This window comes from Onychomys torridus, chromosome 8 (assembly GCF_903995425.1).
Source record: "Onychomys torridus chromosome 8, mOncTor1.1, whole genome shotgun sequence".
NCBI classification, from domain to species: domain Eukaryota; kingdom Metazoa; phylum Chordata; class Mammalia; order Rodentia; family Cricetidae; genus Onychomys; species Onychomys torridus.
Window position 1 is genome coordinate 20,726,096 of NC_050450.1, and position 24,470 is coordinate 20,750,565.

The 24,470-nt window shown below is 40.4% G+C and overlaps 1 protein-coding gene across 3 annotated transcripts in view; it reads right to left on the reverse strand.

Annotated features, from left to right (window-relative positions):
• Window positions 1-24,470, reverse strand: part of Crebrf (CREB3 regulatory factor) — an 87,145-nt gene that overhangs the window by 2,580 nt on the left and 60,095 nt on the right. For 2 of the 3 annotated variants that reach the window (XM_036197922.1, XM_036197921.1), the window contains exons 5-9: window positions 21,115-21,309; window positions 18,625-18,814; window positions 16,739-16,812; window positions 14,965-15,087; window positions 6,951-7,086 (exon numbers count right to left, since the gene is read on the reverse strand). In XM_036197922.1, the coding sequence (XP_036053815.1) occupies window positions 6,971-7,086; window positions 14,965-15,087; window positions 16,739-16,812; window positions 18,625-18,814; window positions 21,115-21,309 (698 nt within the window). In that variant the 3' untranslated portion in view covers window positions 6,951-6,970. Of the gene's footprint in view, window positions 1-1,755; window positions 7,087-14,964; window positions 15,088-16,738; window positions 16,813-18,624; window positions 18,815-21,114; window positions 21,310-24,470 lie in introns of those variants that run through there. The other variant, XM_036197920.1, reaches the window with a different exon arrangement.

A 24,470-nucleotide genomic window follows, 5' to 3' on the forward strand; every position in this document is an offset into this window, starting at 1 on the left:
ATAGATTGACATTCAAATCACTGTAATGTTCTGAGTACAGCTCTCCATTTAGGACACTGAAGAATTCCCCAAAGGCAGTACTGGACAAATTTTCAGCCTTTGGACCCTCACCTACCATCCTTCTTGCTGATTCCTATGCAATCAAGCAGCCTCTGGCAGCCAGAGCAAGCAGCTCCCCATGTCTTTACTTCCCATGATACTTTGTTCCAACAACATAGCACAAGTCTGCACCTTGAGCTAGCGGCTGTCTTGAAGGGGCAGGTGCATAGCCTGGTATCCACGCACCCTCTCATGATTGTTCCAACCCTATTTTGCTCCTTTCGTTCATGTCTTTGTTGACTACACTGAATGGGCTTTGGATCTTTTTTACCTTCAGATTCTAAGCACGTTATTTCCCTTCGACATGGACATTCTTCTAAATACTGCTCATGATTTGGCCTGGTTCATCTGAGATGAGTAGGCATTGTTTTCAAAGTGCATCAAGCAGACTGGAGTGTGAACTGAACCTCTATTACCATAAGCTGGATGTAGGGCTAGTCCCTTCATCTGAGCACTGTTGGACTCCTGTAGAAGGGACAAGGTCACCAGCCTCACTGGGCATGACAGTGGTAGCCAAATACTCTTAACAAGACAACTAGCATGCTTGTGGGGTGCTACCTCTATACCTAAGGACATCTACTACCTTCTAACTCTCAATCTTTTAGCTGAATCAGAACAGCACTTCCCAATTAATGTTTTTCCTTCAAACTCTTCATTGCACTACAGCTTAAGAGTTCACCAGTTGATACATCTCATTAATAATGTGGAAGACCCAGCTCCCCTGGCTCCTCAGAGTTCCCAACACTGTAAGAGGTAAATCTTGAACAACAATCAGCCTACAGGAAAACACACCTAACTTTGCCCTTAAAAAAAAAAAAAAAAAAGGCTTCAGTATCACTCAAATAGAGAAAGGAAAAGTCAAGTCTTATGTGTCTGTGTAGGCCAGAGGTCAACTCCGACTGTCACCCCTTAGGTGCTGTCTGTTCAACAGATGGGGTCTCTCATTAGTTCAGGCAGGCTAGGCTGTGGGCCCCCAGGGATCTATCTCCGCCTCCCTGCTGAGGATACAAGTGTCCACACTACACCTTGCTGTTCATCTGACTGCTGGGGATTGAACAAAGGTCCTCACACTTGCCTGGCACTTTAACAAGCCTGCACCTCCACAGCCCTCACCCCTTCTTTCACACTGTTTCCGCCATCCTGCTCACATGCCTCTCCCCTTGGTGGACTGATTCTGCAATCACTCTGTAACCAGCACCTACTCACACATCCTGGCAGAGTAGATTCTCAACAGATGCTTGCTGCTAAAGAACATTCACTCCTATGCCCCCCACCCCCAGTCAGGTCCCCCTGGTGTAGGCCTTAGGCACACAGCTCCCTTAGCCTCAAGACTGTTTTGATACTTTGTTTTCTTTGAAGAAATCCCTTGTCCAAATTATGGAAGGACCAATTAAGTATAAACTATTGTTTACAATGAAAGCAAATGTCTCTATCAAATAAATTCATGATACAGCTAAATTTCACTGAAATACTAAAAGCCCATCTTACAGTGTCAATAACCCTTAGCTCTCTGTGCGCCCAAAGAGGCAGCGGAGTTGGCTCCCCTGCTCTGTGCAGCTGGAGACTTCTGAGGGACAGTTTGTCTTGAGGAACAGATAGATGGCTGCTGTGTTGCAGGCAACAGAAAGGAGAAAAGACAAAATATGAGGCAAACGATTCAAAACCTTTTCATAGTTTTTATTTTAAATTACAAAGGGTGCTGCATACACTGATGGTTCTGTGTCTGACTACAAGTGCTGACAGATTAGAGGGTGACAGAAACAAAGCGACTTGTGCATGGCCTTCTCCTGAAAGGAGACTGCACGACTATTAACCAACGTTGAGTCATTTTTAAACAGCTCATGCGTCAACAAGATACAATTCTTTCTAGACAAGAGACAAGACTGAACCCAATAAAGTGTCACAGCTCCAGCTGGGGGTGGGAATAAACAAAACTTCGGAGTATTTATGATCATATCACAGACAGGATCCTACGCGCAACTATTTGAAGAGGCTGCCAAACCATAGGAACAAACACTTGGTATCCTTGTCCTTCTGTGTTGGCAGCTCTGGAGTCACTGAACCACAAAATGCTACACTATAGGACAGACTCTAGGGCAAGAAGACAATAGCAGGCAATGGAGTACAGTGTCATCAAACATGTGGTGGAAAGGCTGATACAGTACACATACACAGTTTTGTTATTAAGTTCTAGAAAAAACAAGGGCAAAGGGTAAGACACAGAATCAGTCCCACTCCCGGCACCCGGAACTGAGTCAACTTCGGCAGGTGTTTACACTGTCACGGAAGAGGCAAGCCCGGTTCCCACTTGGCACGCGGAGACATAAACCTGGGTGCTCTTCACTAGCCACTGACTCTTCCATTCCAAAATACTATCTGGAAGTAGCTGTGAGGTTCTGTTACCTTGTTACCACCTCCAAAAGTCTCTTGAAAACAAAATGGCAATTTGGCATAGTGCAGTTCCTAGGTGTCATTTCTATTTCTGTTTACTAAGCACAGGGACTATGCTTCAACACATAATCCCACCTGCCTATGGAAGTGCGGAACTCTCAGTAGTACATGTTCATCACATTCCCCCAACATGCTTATTCCTTAAAACGAAACCACCATCCTTACAGCTGACATTCATTGTTACATCCCACTGTATTTGAAATATTAAAAAAGACAAAAACAAAAACCATGAAGTCATCTTCTCATAATGCCCTTATTAAGATGACAAAGATCACGAAAGAATCCACAAGTATTACGGCACTGTGTGAGACTCATTTGTCACGATCCAGGGAAGAACAAGACTGCAGTTCTGTGCAAAGTTGTGCAAGTGGTCGCAGTTCCATGGGAAATGGTATTCCACAAAAGACTCCACTAGAAACATAGTTGAGACCTTTTCCATTAACACTGAAATTCAATGCATTCTCAAAATTCAAGTTTCAAGATTTGGAGAGATGCTAACGTTCTGTCACATAATTAATTAGAAAGTAGATGAAGAGAGTTTTAGGAAGACTATATAAAGAAAAGGAACATGAGTTTTTTTAATTCTTGCTGAAGGCAACTTGAATTAATTTCTTAGGAAGTTAACTAAATCTCAGCAGCTAAAGTATTATTTAAATGTATGGAATAAAGAAAAGCACATCCATTCTTGACATTTTGGTGAATAAACTAACAGCTTTATTAATGAAGGCAAACATCAGATAATTGTATGAATATTGTATATAAAAGAGAAATTCATACCAATAGCATTGTATTTCAAAAGTACTGTACTTCTGTTTCTTTTAAAGAGACTTGTCATCTGTTGTAAAAAACAAACAAAATGGGTACTCTTCTCCCAAAAAGTTCTGGAAAACAAAACAGTCACTTTCAAGCAGATGAAATGAACACACCTTTCTGTAATGCAGACTCTTGCTAAGAAGCAAATGAAGTCAAGCATCAGAGAGACTCATGACAACTTCACAAAAGCCAGAGAAGGGATGTAGCAAGATCATTCAAAGACCATCCAAAAGTGGTCTCTCATACAAGTATAAAATAACTACAAAGAGAGGGAACTATGGAACCACACCCATCTGAAATCCTTCATGATGCTTTTGGAATAGTTCTGATTCTCTTACAAAAAGGACAAAGCTAAGGTCTGGGAAGCAGGAGGGAATGAAGATGTTTCATTTAAGTGTACAAGTAAGGCACAAGATAAGCCACACCCAAATCTCTCATCAAAGACGTGGGAAGGACAAGAACGCACACATGGTACAGCACAGCAGGCAACCCCACTGACAGAAAACTCACACATGACCTCAACAGGAGCAGGACTAAAGAATCCAGTGTATCTGAAACCAGGAAGCAGAAGGTTCGTTGTTACTTTTTACTGTAGTAGTACTAGAGTCAGTTTATGGTTGCTTTTGGAACAATGGGTTTATCTGAGGAGAATTCACAATGCCTTCACTTAAGGGAAGGTTCTGGACTTCATGAGCTATCTGTACACCATGTATGAACACAGAAAACTTTAGACAGCTCTCACTCTCATGATCTCCACCCACAAATACATGCCACGATTTTACAAAACAGAACATGTACAACTGCTGGGGATTTTACGTACTCGTGAGAACTGTCTGTGATACACTAGGTGTAGGTATTTTAACAACAATAGAGGAAGCAGATCATTACTGGCATTAAAAGTACAACCATTTCTAGACGGTTTTAAATGCCACAGAGTCCCCTGGTTAAAATGTAAAGCTGCACAGCTTGCCTATGCCATCTTAAACAGCAAGAGGATTTGACTTGCACTCTACATTTTACTGCCAGGTTTGTTTAGATCAAGTATCGCTGCAGCGTTCTGACCAGCCCAGGTTTAGCAGCAAATGGCAGGAATCATATAAAATGCAATTTTATAACAAAGTGCTTTTCTAAGATATACATACATATATAAATAGGTACAAAATAAAGTGTCAACATTAAAAAGCTCAACTATTTAAAGGCTTTCAACTATTTAACTTAAGTAGTACATATCAAACACTGAAATGCACGGGTATGGAATCTACTAAACAGATTCAAAGTCTTTTGAAATGCAAGACCAAAAAATCAAATTCTGGTTTGCAGACAAGAAAAGGGTATCAAAAAACCAGAATTCCTAACAGGGCAGCTATAAAGGGGCAATTTTATAAACTTCACCAACTGGATCGCTACTATGAAGCGATGTTCACTTGACTGCAAAACTGCCATATTCTGAAACACTTTCAATTTACCAGACAGACACTGTCAAGACTTCATATACTTCTATTTGTGAACCTATGCTTTGTTTCTCCCATCTAAAAAGTAAAAACCTGAATTCTACTAAGCATGAGATGTGAGCTCATTGTCTGTTAGGGTAAGTGCACTAACAGGTACATTTCCACCAAACATATGGAAGCCTTGTCACAGTTCAGCTAACATGTCAAGACAATTCTTGGGTTCTTATGTTTCATGATGTCAAAGAGGCAAGTACGACACATTTTGGATTGTTGCTGTGTTCTAGAATTGAACCTTCATGTGCTATAGCTTACAAATGGGGAGAGGGAAGAAGGGAAAAGAAAGTACTGTGAGGACCAAGGACAACTACTTTAGTTCTACCAATGGTAATGGAGAAAAGCAACTATGTCTGGAATTTCAGGTTTTTCTTCTAGAAATGCTTGCTTTTACTTTTTCAGCCACCAGTTTTCATAGTTCCAAACAAGATTTGAGATCAGACCATCAGGAAAGACAGATGGCAGGACCTGTGGGAGGCTATAGCATTGCCTTGACATAGGAGTTTCTCACCAAGAGGTAAAGCTTGAGCACAATTAAAAACTGACTAATACAGCCGCTGACGTGAGCAAAGAAGAGCACCTAAAACTAACCATGTTCATGTTTCTCAAGTCTAGAAACTACAGAAGATAAGTCACATGTAAGTCTGAAGAAAATACCTGTACAAAAATATAAAAATTTATAAATTTGTTTTAAGCTTGTGTTGATCTTTGAAAATATTACATGCACAATAATACATCAATTGGAAAAGTGGCAACTAAAGTATTAGATATTTTTAGCTTTTTTCTTTTTATATATATATATACATAATACAATAAAAATAATCTATATTTTGGTTGTTTGGTGGAAGTATACTACAATAAGCTAAATAAACTTTAATTTTCAAAGTCAAAAACTATTTTATCAATAGCTTACTAATATGAAATATATTAAAATTTCCTACAATAAGTGCAGAAATAAAAGACACCTAAATGGCCACCAACTTATCTACTATGGAAGCAAACTAGAGGAACAGCAAAATAATATTTGTATGTATGGATGCTCCTTCTGTAGATAATTGGACCCAAACAGAAATAAAATTCACAGTTGAGTAAGATCCCTAACCCTGACCTTTTCAATGTTTTCTCTTTTTTTCATACATTCATACAGTATCATGTAAGCTGTGCAAAACTTTACTTAGACTGGCAGTCTGCCATACCAGTTGCATTTGTCTTTGGTAGAAAAATAAAACAATCGCAATAATGTGCAAGTATTTTCTTCCGGTCAAGTACCGAAATAGGAGTTTTCTAGAGCCATCTGTTTTTGTTTGTTTTTTGTTTTTTGTTTTTTTTATACAATACATAGACTCTGTGGCATATATCTACATTTCAACATAGTCCTATATACATTCAAAAAATCTGAAAAAGAGTTGGAACAAAAGGACATTTAAACCCCATAATTTTCTCATCTATATATCTTGTTTTTCCTCATTAGGGTTTTCATCATACAAAATATTACCAGTTTTAGTTTCCCCAAAATACAAGGCACAAAGAATATGCTTTTTTTCTTACTTGCACAGACAATATATATATATATATATATGCATTTATATATATCATATTGAGCTCTAAAAATAAACATCTAAACATGGTACACACATGAGTGCTAGGTGCGCCATGTACAAGTGAGATTAATGGCTGTGAAAAATTAGAACAAAAAAGCAGTCATTCTAAAAACAACCTAAATGGACTTGGAAAAAAAAATGCTTCCTCGGTATTTCTGTGTGGTTCAGAGCATAAACCCACCATAATACTTAGCATTATACTAATAGATTCACTCCTCCAAAATGTTTTGTTTTAATAGATGTTTACAATCTGTACCTCACATTTACTTAACATGTGAGCTTCCTTTCCAATGCCAGCAGCCGGGTCACTGGTTTATGCTCTGAAAATGCAATAATCAAGTATTTTGGATCATGCTTCACTTATGCTACAAGTTCTTAAAACAATGTAACCTAATTATAAATGTTTACATAATGCTAATTGACATGCAAAACAGAATGAAAATTTACAATGGATAACGTGACAAAAACAGACATTTCTGACCAGTGGTCCAATGAGGCTGATTACACTTTTGATGCTGGTATCCTTAGTCCTACAAGGCCTCCAGTGGGGTTGCCTTCAGCAGTCTTCCCTAACACTTGGTTAACAAATTCTGAGGTTTGCCCAGCGACTGGGAGACCTGAAGAGAATAAAAGGCACACTTTAAAACACAAATATGGAGAGGGCATAAAGGACGGAAGAAGTCTGAAACAATGAGTCTGGCTCCCAACAAGGGCTCCATTACTTGCTGCTGAAGCCCAGAAAACCATCCTACATGGCAGACTTCATCTCCTAAGGAGATACTTAGGTACTGTTTCCTGAGCCTATGAGTTTGTCTCCTGTGTCCTTCAACTGTTTGGACCTCACTGTGTTCTGTGGTGGATACACACACAACTACAAGTATGAAAGATACATCTAATTTCTAAAATGACTGTACATAATTTAAATTCCTTTTTCTTTATTTTAAATAAAAATGAATGAATAAGAAAAGGTAGAATAGCAGAGGGAAAGAAATTAGGAACAGCCCAAGTATGCTGACTTCTTCATCCTATTCATCTTGGATAGCCAGGGAAGTATTTAATGTTAATCCTTAAACAGGTATAAGAATTTTTTTTAAGTATGAAAGAAAATGAAACTAGGCATGGTGGCACATGCTGGATATCCCAGAACTCAAGTGGTTAAGGCAGGAAGATCATGTGCTCGAGGCTAGTCTGAGCTACATAGTGAGACCTTGTCTGAGGGTGAAATGGGGGAGTAGAAACACACACAAGAAAAATAAAATGAAATGGAAACAGCAAACACTGATTTAACCACTGATTATAAGACATATAACAAATTATAAAGATATCAATGCCACCTTAACTATTCAGTCAAGGTCAAGATGACCACTAATAGGACAAACAACACCAGGCTCTTAACTAATGGAATAGGAAAGATATGTAAATTCTTGCCAAAATGTAACTCTATCTTGGGCTCAACCAGTGAATCACTTACTGCACAACCATGAGGACCTAAGTTAGACTGCAATCATGTAACAAGATGGGCTTGGTGGCATGTGTTTGTATATCCCAGAGCTACAGAGGTGCAGACAGGAGGATCCCTGGGGCCTGATCTGTGAAGCCAGACCATAGTGAGAAAAAAAACAAGGTGGATGACTCCCAAGGAAAGACTATCTGAGGTTGACCTCTGGCTTCCACACAGCCTCCCTAACATACACATGTGCACTGTGCATATGTGTGCACCTAAACACACACACACACACACACACACACACACACAATTTCACTTCACCTTACATGAAGAAACAAATCCAAATGTTGGGACACTTAAGAGAACCAATTACTTAGAATTTTCATTTAAAAAGAAAAAAGGCTGAGAAATTAATAGAGACAGAAAGAGATGTAATTAAATCCAATGAGTCACTCTCAAATAGAACACACACACACACACACACACACACACACACACACACACACACACGATGTAAAAGGATAACTGAGCAGGCAGAGGCATGTAAGTTTGGGCTCCACATTGGAGATCACAACAGTGCTCATACATTTAGATATACAGTTGGGACTGTGGCTAAGAAGACATACTTGCTGGATGTAGTGGTGCACACATTTAATTCCAGCACCTATGAGTCAGAGGCCAGCCTGGTCTACAAAACAAGTTCCAGGACAGCCAGAGCTACATAAAGATCTGTCTCAAATAAATAAAACAAACAAAAAAGTCCTTGTTTTTTAAAGAGATGTATGCTGAAGTAGGAATAAAGAATCATGATACTTACAAGTTAACTCCAAATATTCCCCCAATACACACAGGAACAGAAATGAAGCAAAGCCAGTACCCACTGGTGGGTGAGGACAATGAAATGCCAGCAGACACTGAGCTACTTCCTGCTGCTCCTCCACTGTAGGGTTCAAACCCTACAGCAGGTTAAGATCTAGTACTACCTCCTACTCAAACATATAGCGTTTAAAAGCAAAAACAAAATAGGAGGTGAAACTCAGAACACATTTATGAAAGCCTTTCTCAGATTTATTCAAAATTTACATCCCCACAGGCAAAGAGGAAGACAACATAAAAAGGAAAGGTGACCTGATTAAGAACATGAGTCAATAAAACATACTTGGTAATCTTGACAGAGGACTGAAAACACATTTTTCAGATGCCCACAAAATATCAAACTATAATAATATATTTGGGCAGTTAAAATCTCAACAAATAATAATACTAGTAATAAACCAGAAGATCTAGTAAAAACCAATATATATAGGAATATCTCTGAGGGAATTTTATTTTATTCTGAGACAGGGACTTGTGTAGCACAGGCTGCCCTAAACTCTCAATGTAGTAAGGATGACCTTGAACTTCTGATCATCTTGCCTCCACTTCTGCCTCTAAGACGCAGCTTCCAGGAGGTAAACACCATAATGGAGTGGGATTCTGTGATAATAACAGCTGTGTGGAAATAACCAATGTTTCTGCAAGCAACCCCTAACTCATCCTCTCTAAGCCAAATAAACTTATTGGTTCACCAAGATGGATTTGTGAGAAATTATACTTTGTTCTGTTATTGGTGCCCATCTAGCTTGAATAGGTGTTATTTCATGTCTCTCCAGGAAAAATGCATACAATATACAACCAACTGATCCAAGAAACAAAGAACAGCACAACACACATGCATGTACACACTCACATATGTATGTATGAATGAAAATGGAGCACCTACCATGGGTAAACTACTACTTTTGCTCAAATTTAGTAAATTTAAGGTTCTGGAGGAAGGAGAATTTTCTAGGACTATATAAATGATCAAACTGACTCAGAAGAGGCTGCAATGTACAGCTTTCCATAAAAGAGGTACAAGACTTCCAGAAGAAAATGTCATTAGCCAAAGAGCTTCTCCAAGTGTTCTAAGCAAAGAATTAATTATAAAGAATAATAACAAGTAACAACTAATAACAATTAATACAAGAAATTAATAACAAAATAATTAATACAAAGAAACCCCAAACACATCTAACTTTATAGAGATTCTGGGATGATAGCTGTGAGGCAATTGTTTATTTATTGATCTTAATTTTTTTATGATGACTTTTCATTGTATTTGATCAGGATGGTCTTGAACACATGAACTCAAGTAATTCTGACCTCCACATTTGTGGTAGTAGAGACATTTCAATTTCTCCACATAAAACAACAAGTAGCCAGGCATGGTACATACCTGAAATCTCAGCCCTCCAAGACTACATAGCAAGATCCTGTTCTCAAAAGAACAAAAGAAACTCCACAAAGTCTACTGCTAGAAAGCTGAGCTACTCAGGAAGTTGAAAAAAGAGGATCACTTTGGCTCAGGAATTAGAAGTCCCTGGAGGAGACACCTCTGTCAACTTCCTCTCTTTGAGAAGATGTCTCTTTATGAAGCTCTAGCTGAGCCACAATTGGGCTTTTTCTGCCCTAGCACCCCAAATGCTGGAGTTACAGGCATGGAGCACCACATTCAGTAGAAACCCTGTTTCTTAAAATAACCAGCCCAAGGAAACAATGAAAAAGGGATCCATAAGCTCCCAACTCTTCTGCATCCCTAACGTTCAAGAGAGTGTGAACAAGCTACCCAGATATCTGTAAGACCTGCATGGTATCAGTATCCACAGCTTATATGTGAGACAAACCAAAAGGAACCAATGACTTGAGAACAAAAAATCTTTAGTAGTTAATAGTAATTTCATGGAAAGCACAGGAGGTCAACAAGACCTGGAGATGAAGCCATGGGGATTTTATTCAACTAAGCTGTAAGCATTGAATAAAAGAAAGATGTAGAGAAAAATTTAAAAACTGCCTAGTCAGAACTCTGCCAGGTAGCAGTTGGTAGTAGGAAGCACTGGTACTAGAAGGAAGGGCTGGGAATGAAACTGACAATGATGCTGGAAACGTGAAGAACGAGGTGGACCAGATGAAACAGCACAGAGACTGCAGAGAGCAAGCTGACATCACTGAAAAGGAGGCCTCTGTGAAGCCAGAAAAGCTAGTCTGAACCAAGCCCAATAGACATTGAAAGGTGTTGAATGTACACAGTAAAATTTGTCCAGTTGTAAAGAAAACTGAAATCATGATAACCATAGGAAAATGGATCTGTTGAGCATTTTTAAACAAGGTAACTCAAAAAGCCAAAGCCTCACGACTGCATGTTAATCCTAGCTTATGTCTACATGGATGTATGGGAGGGGGGTGAGTGGAGGTACAGGCTCTGAAACTGAGAGGAGAAAAAGAGGGGTTCAGGATATGGGAGAAGACAACAGGACACAAACAACATGAAAATGAAAAAGTAGCCATGAGCAGTGAGTACAAGGGGAATGTGAAAAAGGAGGAGGGAGGAGGAGAATCAACAACAACAACAAATCTGTTTGGAAATACCCTAACAAAACCTAGTATTTTGTTTGTGATAATTAATTTTTTATTATTATTATTATTATTATTATTATTATTATTATTATTAGTTTTTCGAGACAGGGTTTCTCTGTGTAGCTTTGGAGGCTGTCCTGGACCTCACTCTGTAGACCAGGCTGGCCTTGAATTCACAGAGATCCACCTAGCTCTGCCTCCCAAGTGCTGGGATTAAAGGCGTTCGCCACCACCGCCCAGCGCTAATTAATTGTTTAAATAAAAAATTTTCAGGAAAAAAAAAAAAAGCAACAGAACAGTGTCAAGCTTAAAACCCATTGTCTCAGGACAGTAGGCACCAAGATTAGTTTATGAGTGGCGGAGAGATGCTCAGCAGTTAAGAGTACTGACTGCTCTTCTGGAGGACCAAGATTTAGGTCCTAGGACCACAAGGCAGTTCACAATCATCTATAACTCCAGTTCCACGGGGCCCAAGGCCCTCTTCTGACCTCTGAAGGCAACAGGTGCACATGTGGTAAACAGACATACATACAGACAAAACACTCATACACAGAAACAAATATTTTTATAAGATTAGCATATGAAAGAAAACAATGACAGAGTACAAGACTGGAATGCTTCCCCATCATCACTCCCCCAAGGGCACACACAAGGAACACAGCATGGGAAAGAAAATCTCATGTCATGCAAATGTGCTACACAGTGGGCACTACATACATGACCCATGAAAGGCTACGTCTATCCTCAGAAGTGCCTTTCTCCTTCAAGTTTTCTTCTGGCCACATCTCTGTTCTAGACCTAAAAACCTAGTAAGACCAGCTGGCACCCTCTGGACTCCAATACCCACCTAAAATACCATGAAAGAATTGCTTTAGGAAAAGAGAAGCAGGGCTGAAGAGATGGCTCAGCCGTTAAAAGGCTAGGCTCACAACCAAAAATATAAGGAAAAGAGAAGCCCAAAAGTGGTGGCGCACACCTTTAATCCCAGCACTTGGGAGGCAGAGGCAAGAGGATTCTTTGAGTGTGAGGCCAGCCTGGTTTACAGAGCAAGATTCAGAACAGCCAGGGCTACACAGAGAAGCCCTTGCAGGGGGAAGAGAGAGAGAGAGAGAGGGAGGGAGGGAGGGAGGGAGGGAGGGAGGGAGGGAGGGAGAGAAAGTAAAAGAAAGGACGAAAGAAAGAAGGAAGAAAGGAAGAGAGGGAGGGAGGAAGGAAAAGAGAAAAAACAGGTAAGATCACATCTACAAACGATAAAAGCATGCCTGAAGACTGGATCATGAATGTCATAACCTAACCCACTGTTATTTCAAAATAAACTAAACAATAGTAAAGCAAATGCTGCCAGGCAGTGGTGGCACACACCTTTGATCCCAGCACTCAGGAGGCAGAGCCAGGTGGATCTCTATGAGTTCGAGGCCAGCCTGGGCTACAGAGCGAGATCCAGGACAGGCACCAAAACTACAAAGAAAAACTCTGTCTCGAAAGAACCAAACAACAACAACAAAAGAAAATGATGTAAGACATGAAAGAGGAAGAGTAAGATGGCTCAGTGTATAAAGTTACTTGCCACCAAGACTAAAAACCTGGGTTCCATTTATGGAACCCACATGGTGCCAGCTGTCCTCTGACCATCACACTCATGTCACAGTATGAGACACACACACACACACACACACGCACACACACACACACACACACACACAAATAGATAATTATAAAAACAGCAACAGAAGACATGAAGAAGGGAGGACTGTCTGAGTTTGAGGTCAGCATGGACTACATAGAAAGACCCTCAAAAAAATGGAAGGGAGATGGCAAGATGGTTCAGTGGGTAAAGGTGTTTGTTGCCAAGTCTGACAATCTGAATTTGATCCCTAGGACCTACATGGTAGGAGAGAGTCACTCCTCCAAGTTGTCCTCTGTCCTGGTAAACACAGAAAATAAAAGGAAAATTCCTTAAGTTAAAAAAAATAAATAAAAGCAGCAAGAAGAGGTGAGGCTAAGCCTCAGGGGTGGTAGTCTTGCTGAGCGTTATTTGAGACCCTGACTTCCATGTCCAGAACGTGCATGCATGCACTGTAGTAGAATATTAAGGTGTGCTACTTTTGTTTATGTTGCATTTGTTTTAATTTTGTGAAGTTGTGTTACTATGCTTGTCTAAAACACCTGACGGTCTAATAAAGAATTGGCCAATAGCAAGGCAGGAGAAAGGATAGGCGGGGCTGGCAGGCAGAGAGGATATATAGAGGAGAGAAATCTGGAAAAAGAGATCTAAGAGGAGCCAGAGGAGGAGGAGGACTCCAGGGGCCAGCTACCCAGCTCCACAACCAGCAAGCCACGGATGAAGAGTAAGATTTACAGAAGAAGAGAAGGGAAAAAGCCCAGAGGCAAAAGGTAGGCAGAATAAGTAAAGTTAAGGAAAGCTGGCTAGAAACTAAGCCAAGATAAGGCTGGGCATTCATAAGTAAGAAAAAAGATTCTGTGTGTGATTTATTTGGGAGCTGGGTGGCAGACCCCCAAAAGAATGAAAAACCAACAACCGTGCACACACACACAATATGACTTGAGTACTAAAAGGAAGTGAAAATGAAAAAACAGAATGAAATAACAAGGTTCAAAAAGAAGTGACAAAGAGCAGGTTGAGCAAGGGAGAGCTGACATACTGGTGCTCAGGCGTCCCCAGAAGAAAGAAGCAGGGCAAAGCCAAGTGACCCAGAAACCGAAAGAGTAACAAACCACCCACCAAGAAACACTAATTCAGGGATCAGCTCTTTAACAAAAATATTTTATGCCAGAAGAGAAGGAAAAATACCATCAGGACACTCAAGGAAAGAAAATGTGTGCCAAGCACTTTGTAACAGGTCAAATTGTCTGTCTAGTGTAAGGGAACACACACTTATGGATATGCAAAAGCTTTTAAATTAAAAACCAAAAAGTAAAAAGTATGGTATTTTATGATATTAAGTTATCCCTCAAACTAACACATGAAAACTGGGATGCTGTAAAGAAAAAGAATACTGGGAAGTTCTTTGAACAAATACATAAAATCGTCCATCTACTTGGGTCAAGTAAACTGACTTACTGCTTCCTGTGTGCAATTTCACAAGCAGCAGTGACTGTCTAGGATAGTACTTGTTTTTGGACCTGCTTTTCATCTGAGACTGTTTTTTGATTATATTCAAGATGAGCACCAGCCTTTTACTGTGACATGTTTGGGGCTTTCTGGGACAGCAATACACTGTGCAGCTCTCAGCAAGTGTGATCTGATAGTGATTCACTCTTACTGCAGCTCAGCTCCTCGCCCTGTAGCATCTCCAATTTATGTCCTAGCCATTCCTCCCACAAGCCACCAACCATCCTGGCCTCTCTGCTCCTCTCCACAGTGTACAACCTGGTCAGGGATGAGAAGCCAGATGTGCAATTTGCTAGAACCCTGTAAAAATACTGAGGGTAACAAACCCCTAGCAAGAGGTGGGGGTGGGGAGGTGGACGGGGCAGGAATGAAAAGTGGAGAGCACTGAGAACATCAGAGTTTCCTTAAAATGAAAGAACTCCTCTTTGATTCTGGCACCACACATCACAAGCTGTGGTTATCTAATAATGTTCTCCTTACCGAGTGTGTCTTTAATGAGGATTTCAAGTTTCTGCCCCATGCTGGGACCTCTCTCTTCTCTTGGATTCTGAACTCGGTTTACAATGTCTTGTTTGATGGAGTTGATTACAAACAATAAGTTGTCTGGAAGACAAAAACCAACATAGTATATGTCACTAACGTGGGAGAATTTGCTTTAATTGTATAGTAAACTCTATTAGACTAAGAATGGAAAGGCTGTGCACATGGCTCAGGGGTCGCACACTCACCTGACTAGCATGAACAAAACCCTGGGGTAGATTTTAAAACATATAAGAAAAAAATAAGAAAGAAAACAACAAAATAACCCAGAATATTAGAAATGTCAAAAAATATGGGTTCTGTTGGATATGGTGGTGCAGACCTTTAAACCCAACACTCACAAAATAGAAGCTGGAGGATCTCTGTAAGTTTGTGGCTAGCCTGGTCTATATAGCAAGTTCTAGGCCAGCTAAGGCTACAGAATTGAGACATTCAACAACAACAGAAAAAGAAAAAGAAAAAGAAAGAAAAGAAAAAAAAAAAGAAAAGGAAAGGAAAAGAAAAGAGGACTCCTAGGCTCTCATACAATTCAGAAGATCTAAGAAAGTCCAGGAATCTGTATTTTTATAGCTACAGAGGGATTTTAATGTGCAACCAATGTGAAAAACCCAGATCTACACTATGCACACAGTATAAGTGAAGGGAAATAGTCACGTCAGTCAACCACATTGGCTAACCTAGAAACACAATTACAACAAGCAAGACCTGACTGTGAATTAGTGCATGTCAACAGTGGTGTCATTTGTCTAAGGGACCACAGATCTAGACAGTCACTCTCATAGACAAGAATGACTGACAGTGGCTGTAGTGGTATTTGCTCTGCCTGTGACCTTGGGCTACATGGTCTGAAGGAGGTGGTGCTTCTTGCCCAATAGGTGACGTCTTAAAAAGAAAGGAAGAGAGGCCCCTGCTTGCTGCTTCCTGGTGTGATAGGACGGCCAAGTGGATTAGTTCCCAGTCAGAACAGAGGATGACTTCAGCTGTTTACTGGGTTCTGTGTTCATGAGTGTATCTCCTCAATTTATATCCTAATAAATTCCCTAATACTCCTTAAATAGACTTCCGTGGATTTCTTGCTTTAAGTGGGCATGTGGCTTTCTGAATAGATAAATGCAAATGAGGAGAGCCAACTTGGTGATGGTGGTGGTGGCAGCGGCGGCTCACACCATTAATCCCAACACTCAGGAGGCAAAGGCAGGAGGATCTCTGTGAGTTCCAGGCCAGTCTGGTCTACACAGTGAGTTCCAGGGCAGCTGGGGCTGTGTTGTCTCAAACCCGTTCCCCCCCACAAAAAACAATAGAAGAGAGCTGTAGTGAGTAGCTGTTCCAGCTTTGACCTGGAAAGTACTACCACCATTGAGGCTTCAGGTTAACTGTCAGGCCTACTTATGGCCTGCCCCTGAGGCAGGGCTGAGACAGGCACCCTTAAGACCCGAGATGCAGATGTGCTGGCTCTCTTGGTTCCTGGTAATCCTAGATGTTAGATGGTAGACTGAGCAGAGTTCTCCTTGAACACCACTGGACTGCACTTCGCCTCTCCTGGACCCTGTCATCTATCCCTTTACTTATAAGTAAAATCCCCAAATAAGCCTCCCTTTTAATTAAGTGGAGCTGTCTTAATATTTCCACCAATAGAGAGCCAAATGTGTGCAGAGCTCAGGAAGGAGACTATGCAAACCAAGGAGACAAAGCGAAGCTGAAGGCTGGGGTTTACCGTATTCAGTGTTGAGGCCCCACAACTTCACTTTATTAGCTTCGTACTGGGCTTTCTTCTTTAGCCTGCAAGCTCTATGAAAGGAAGAGCTACTATTAGTTCATTTTCCTTTTAAGAGACGTCAGAATAGATTTCCTTAAATAAGAAAAAATGAAATTTTCTTCTTTTTCTTCCTGTGTGTGTGTGTGTGTGTGTGTGTGTATGTGTGCAGGTACATGCTACAGTGCATGTGGTGGAGGTCAGAGGACAGGTTTTAAAAGTTGGTTCTTTTCTACTGTGGGATCTTGGGACTGCACCTGGTTCATGAGGCTTGTTAGACAAGTTACTTTTACCTGCTGAAGCCATCTCACTGCACCCATAAAGGCATTTTTTTTTCTTTTCTTTTTTTTTTTTTTTAAAGATTTATTTTTATTTACAGGTATGTCTGTATGAGAATAAAGCCATATGTATGCAAATGCCTGCAGAGGCCAGAACAGGTCACTGGATCCTCATGGAGCTGGACTTACAGAAGTTGTGAGCACCATGAGGGTACTAGCTACAGAACTTAGGTCCCCTGGAAGAGCAAGTGTTCTTAACCGCCGAGCCCTTTCTCCAGCCCCTAAATGTTTCTAATAGTAACTCTAAGTGTCTTGTTTACTGATGTTTATCAAAGAACTCAATTATAAAGCACACATCACCATTTATCCAAATCAACTTTTAAAAAAATTAAGCACACATTCAAAAACTAAAGCTGCTATTAAAAAACTAAAGCTGCTTATTAAAGTGACTTAAAAAAAAATTAAGCAAGCAGCAACAGACAACACTCCAACTGTTGGAGAAGATGTGAAGCAAGTAGAGTCCTGTCTGTCGTGGTGGGTAGAAAGCAGTTCTCAACTACTCTGGAAGACAGCAAGGTTGATAGTTTTTTACAAAGATAAACTATATAGACCTGGGCATTTATCCAAAAGAAATGTAAACTCATACCCACACAAATACCTGTAAGTCAATGTTTACAGTAGCTTTATTCAAACATGCTAAAAATTGGAAGGAACACAAAGGTCCTTCACAGCTGGAAAGGAGATAAATTGTATAATATTCCTATAAAGACTGACTATACAGTAATAAAAGAAACAAGTAGCCCATGTGACAGACAGACAGACTCAGACCACTATAGTACATTCCATGTGACATTCTGGAAAAGGACAGATCACTATAAGACACTGTTGTTAATAATAATAATAATAATAATAATAATAATAGTAATAATAATAAAGAGGAGGTGGAAGATCAATGGGGTCTTGAGATATGGCTCAGCAGTTCAGAGCACTGGCTGCTCTTCCAGAGGTCCTTGGATTCAATTCCCAGTACCCACACAGTATCTATGGATCCAATACCCTCTTCTGGCTTCTGGGAGCACCAGGCCTGCAAGTGGTATATGCATAGGCAAAATACCCATACACACAAAATAAAATAGATCAATGGTTGTGAAAGGCCTAGGGTGAGGGACTTGTTCTTACAATTTTCTAAGGTGATGAAAATGTTAATATATCTCATGTTGACCATGTTGGTGGTTATATAGCTGGGTATGTTTCTCAAGGTCATAATAGCATATTTTAAATGGATGATTTTTACTGTTCATATACTTCAGGTTGACAACCTGACTTATCAAAAAAGGCAAACCTTTTTAGACTTTTCAGTTATACCATAATACAATGCACTAACTCTGTTTGCCTCACCCCCAATACTTTTTCCTAAAAGCATAAATGCCATCTTCACTTAAAACAACAAACCTCTCTCTAAGAGCTATTTAGTAAATAATTTCTGGAAGTCACCTCTTCTACAAAATCTCAAGGTCTAATCTTACCCCCTAGAGACTGCTCACATGGGTGAACAGCATTAGAATTTACCTGGAAGCCAACTTATTTTTTTCTTTCCTTGACCTTGGCCGGGCTGTTAAGGGAAGCTCACTGACTGGAGTCAGGTCACTGATCACCTTATTCAGCTTTCGTAATTCATTACCAATCTGGAGTAGTTTTTTAGGGTTTGGAGTCAGGTCTTCCACATCAGTTCTCCGTGACTTCTTAACTGCATATTTTCCTACAGGTCATTTGAAGGGAATTTAAGTTAGATCATTTTAGTGAACAAGACATGCAATTTCTATAGCCACCACTAGCAGCCACTTTTCAGTTTAGGTGCCCTGGCACATTTCAGGAGACACAGAATGTTTAACTTCCTAACTTAGAAGGGCTAGCTCTCCCTCTGCCTAGTCCTGCTGCTAGAAAAATGAAAGGGCCCTAGGGAAACAGCTCAGTGAGTGGCAGAGTAACTGGCTTGTAGTGGGTAGCCATCCCAGCATTGGCCTGGAAGTTCCAACCCCCATTGAGGCTTCGGTAATGGTCACGCCTACAAGGCGGGGCGGAGGAGGGAGCAGAAAACCGAGGATCGGAGAGGAGGTCGCTCTCGCTTGGTTCTGGGACCCTGGACGCTGGGGGTAGACTGAGCAGAGTTCTCCAGAGAACACCACCGGACTGCGCTATACCTTTGCCAGACCCTGCAACCTACCCCTTCATCTGTAAGTTACCCCACAAAATAAACCTCCCTTTTAACTACGTGGAGTGGCCTTAATAATTTCACCAATACTGGCTAGCACGCGTGAAGCCCTGGATTAAACACTGTCTCAGTGCTGCTCTCCTCTAGTCTGAACCCCAGGATAACAGTCCTAACTCTGCACACCAGGACTAAGTATCTGACATCTCTGGCTGGAACAAGAGTTCCATTGTACACAAAAATCCAGGCAAATTATCTAAACCAAGTTGTGATTCTGGGAACATATAAGTTTTCAGACAAAAAGGGGATCACCCTGTTTTAAAAGCTCTTCTTCAGCTCCCTCCCTCCCTCCCCTCTCTCCTTCCCATCTCCTAATTGCCCCAACCCAATGAACCCCAGGGCCTCATACATACTAGGTAAGCATGACCACTGAATCATACCCCAGTCCCAGCCCATTACTTTCAAGTATTACAGTACACCTAATGGCTTTCCTAAGACTCACCACAAGCTACCTGGAATTATTTACTGGACTTTACTTTTTCAGTTCTGTTTTTTTTAAAAAAAGTCTGAATATAAAAAATTCCTGAGAGGTGGTAGAGTATAGATCTGGGACTAGGAAAACAAAGCCCAAGTAACAGACAGACTGGGGGCCAATTCTTGTCTTCCAAAATGCTCAGCAAGTGGTTTATGGCGTGAGTGTGCACTCTTTATTGAGCTGTTCATACCTTCCCTCTGCCTTTTTGGTACTAATTGATACTTGGTACTAATGTGAAAACAACAGAAGACATTCTATTTAATCACAGCTTTCTGGATTCACAATTCCAGTCTTGATTTACTGTCCTAGGTGGCTTTGTCCAAGCTAGAGTTATTAGAGAGAAAGGAGCTTCAGTTCAAGAAATGCCTCTTAAGATCCAGCTGTAAGGCATTTACTCAATTAGTGATCAATGGTGGAGGGTCCAGCCCATGATGGGCAGTGTCATCCCCTGGTTGGTGGTCCTGGGTTCTATAAGAAAGCAAGCTGAGCAAGCCATGGGAGGCAAGCCAGTAAGCAGCACCCTCCATTGCTTCTGCACCAGCTCCTGCCATCAGAATCCTCCCATTTGAGTTCCTGTCCTGACTTCCTTCAGTGATGAACAGCAATGCTGAAGTGTAACCCTTTCCTCCCCAGCTTGCCTTTTGGTCATGGTGTTTTGTCTCAGCAATAGAAACCCTAAGACATCTACCTAAACCATGAGCTTCTCATGATTCCTATAAACCCCCCTTCTCCACTCTTTTCCCACAACCATGTGTCCTTTCTCCCCCATCTGCTTTTCTCCCCATCATCTTTTACAATTCAATCTCCCCATTAAATTAAGTCTGGGGTGGATGAAAACAGAAGAGAGTGATGAGGAAGGTCTTCCGCTTTCTCCCCAGCATGTTGCTTGTTTTCTGATAGGTCAAGAACCAGCAGTCTCTTGGCCATTTCATGAAGTAAGTGGAGGAAGAGGGGACCAGAAATGATGGTTCTCCACACGGATGGAAACTATATGTAAGAAGGAGCAATTGTGATGAAAAAGCTCTCTTTGATGCCCTCTCCAGTTGACTGTAAAGGGCTGAAAACCCAAGCACACTAAGCATTACTGTTCATTATCTCTGTTTACAGTGACAACAGACAGGTATGGTGGCATATACCTACAGTCCTAGAATCTGGAAGAATGAGGCAGAGGGATTCAAAGTTCAAGGCCATACTGGGCTACACAGTTAGAGGCAAGTCTAGGTTACATATGAAGACTTCATCTCAAAGGTTCAAAAAATACCTCCACCTACTAAAAAAGAGAAATGGGCACTAAATATTTTTAGACCCCTCTTACCATGATGTAAGCCATTTTTCTGGTACATATTACTTGGCAAGGTGTCTCGGTTCCACTCAGATGGCCTCAGAATCCTCTCTTGCTGTGATGGTGTAAGTTGCTCACTGTACTCCCAGAAGTATCTTCTTTTCCCTCTCTTCCGAGAAGATACGGAAGTCATCTCCTTCAAGTCCTCTACAGAGTCGTTTTCATAGCCTTAAAAAAAAAAAAAAAAATGGTCCCACAACTGTCAAGCTCCATACATTCAAAAGTCTCTCAAAACAAACAAAAAGATCCTTCTATCTGTAACTTGAGACATTTTTTTCATTGGAAGCATCATTTAATATGTCAAAAATACTACATCAGGTTTATAAAGTCAAGTATGTAAATCTCAAATACATAAATATCCAGAAATTAATAAACATAACTACACAGCTATCTGATGTGGGCTTCCCTTTGATTTTTGGAAGTTAGCATTAGATACTGCAGTATCTTCACATGAGTAAGAAGACAATGAAATACAAATGTAGGAATCAAAGTGCCATTATACTAAGAAAATAATAAAAAAATAATGGTTCCAGGCACCACAATAGAAATGTAATTTCACTGATGTCTGGCTCTTTACCAATCAAGTACACTGGATGTTTCTATAAATCTGTTCAGATGATGCAAAACCCGAAAGAAATGCCACCACTTGTGATACACAGTGACCTTTCCACAAGAGTAGTCACATATACGTATATAATTTGAATTTTTGGAAAGGTTAATGATGCTGCCACCAATGGAAAAAAGTACCCCAGTTTACCACGTTGGTTTGGGGTTATACAGAACTGGCCTGGAAGAGTTCAAGTACATTTATTCCATGTGTACAAGAGCAGTGCACTGTAGTATGTAAGGTCATATCTACATGAGGTTGGTTATAGAAACTAATAGTCTGTAAATAAAAAGGTGCCATTGTTATAGAATGGTACTTAGATACTGCACTGTGATTTCTGAATGTCTGTCCACAAACAGCTGTGCACACTGGTACAGTGGCGTCCCAGTTTCATAAGCAGCAGTGATTTTCCACCTACCTTTCATTCTACTCCTTTTAAAAAAGCAGAAATGACAGTTCCCAATGAGGCTAGCAAATAAATGTACAGGTCCATTCAGGTCATTCTTTAGTAGACTTGGTACTTCTTCTACAGTCAGTGAAGGGTATATTTCCCTTATTAATGAGAAGTTCCAGAAAATACTTAATTCTGAGCTGCTGGAACTATTGATCAAAATTAGTATAGGATGCCTAGTAACCTAAAATGTCTTCAGGGAATGATTATCATAGATGAACTCCACAAGGCAGTGGAGGTGGGTGCCAAGACAAATGACCACATCTTCCTTCTGAAACATGGCTCTGAAAGTGATGACCCCTGTTCACGGGAGAAAGCTTTGAATGCTACAATCTTACCAAAGTTTCTTCAGAGTCACAGTCAGGAGAGTATGACTCTATCTACAGAAAGGCAGAAGTAAGGAGACATACTGGCTCTTGGGGGTTCGGGTGGAGTAAGAGTATGACTATAAAGGAACACGAAGGAATTTAGGGGGTAATCAAAATACTTTCTGTATCTTGTTTGCAGGGGTTGTTACATGAATGACTACATGCATTTGTCAAAACCATACACCCTAACATGGTATTCTGTCAGGGCACACCATAAACAGAGTTTATAGTTTTGCTGTATAAAAATTGTACCTTAACAAACAGGATTTTAAAAAGAAGTCTAGATTGTAACCCAGTGGTTGGGTATTTGTTTGGCATGTGTGAGGCTGAGGGTTTGTACTCCAAGAAAAAAAAGATGAATTTTAAAGAAGATGAATTCAAAGATTAAAAAAGATAAATTCAAAGAGCAGAATATGTCTGAACAGTGGTGCAGATAAATCTTGTGCTTTATTCCTCACATTTATAGTACACTCCTATGTGGCTCAACAACACAGAGAATGTAATATTAGGTTTTTCCCTTTTCTGACCCTGCAAGAGTGCAGACGTCTATCTATAGATAATAATGTATATGCTGCATGGGCTTCACCTCACCCCTGACCAAAATATGTCACAACCATCATAGAGTATCTCTGTTTCTTCAAAAGCTATGAAGAACACGGTGTGACAATGAACCTTGGTTCTTCTCTTAACAACAACAAAAAAAAAAGGTGCATGGGCAAGTAAGATGGATCAGTGGATCACTTGCTGTCAAACCTGAGTTTGATCCCCAAGAACCATATGGTAGATAAAGAGAGCTGACTCCTACAAACTGTCCTCTGACCTCTACATATGTGCTGTGTCATGCCCCACATAAACAATAAATAAATGTTATAAAAAAATTTTTAAATGGTGCACAAGCTAAGTGTGTTAACCTATTTACTTGTGTTTATATTTTATTTCAGATTAAAGGATTTTATCTTGCTCTAGTTATCAACCCATCTTTGAAAAAGAGTCAAGGGTCATTTTGTGCCACCAAAAAAGGCATTTTTAACTGGCACTTGCTTCACAGTAGCTACACAAAAAATTACTGACTCACAGAGATCACACACCCACAAACAGACAGGTAGCTAAAACAATCCTGTCTGCCTACTAGCAACATCCATAAGCAGTGTATTACACACTGAATTTTTCTCTATTCCAAAGCATAGGGGCAGATTTGATTCCACTTCCTCAAGCAATCCCCCTTTCCCTCCATATTTTAGTATGTTTCCTTAGACAGCATCTACCATGGCCAGTCTGCATATTGCCCTTTAATTCACTCAATACTCATGCAATTCATTTGACATTTCTAAGAACCTGTGAGGAAGAGATTGCCTCAGTTGCACAAGCTAACATGATGATACACGTCTGGCATAATTAGCAGAATTAGGATGAGTCAGGTCTTATGATTCAAGGAGCCTAGCTCTGAGTCCAAGCCTCACTCCCTTACCTAACTAACAGACTGAGTGATCCAAAAGTCTTGCTCATTTCATTCAGTCACGACAATGTTTATTTCTTCCTTCCACATAAACCATTGGATTATTAATTTACTTATGTGTACAATCTTTTCCCAAGGAGCATTTTAGGATGCCAGCTTTCTGTGGTGATATTTTGTTGTACTCTAATAAAATTTGCCTGAAGATCAGGACAGAGCCAGCTACTAGATTAAACACAGAGGTCAGGCAGTGGTGGCACACACCCTTAATACTATGACTCAGGAAGCAGAGATCCATGTGGATCTCTGTGAGTTCAAGGCCATACTGGGCTAATTGATTGATCCAGTCTAGGAGAGAAAAAAAGAACCAGGCAGTGGTGGCATAAACCTTTAACCCCAGTATTTGGGAAACACACATGCCATTAATCCTAGCACTAGGAAGGTTGAGAT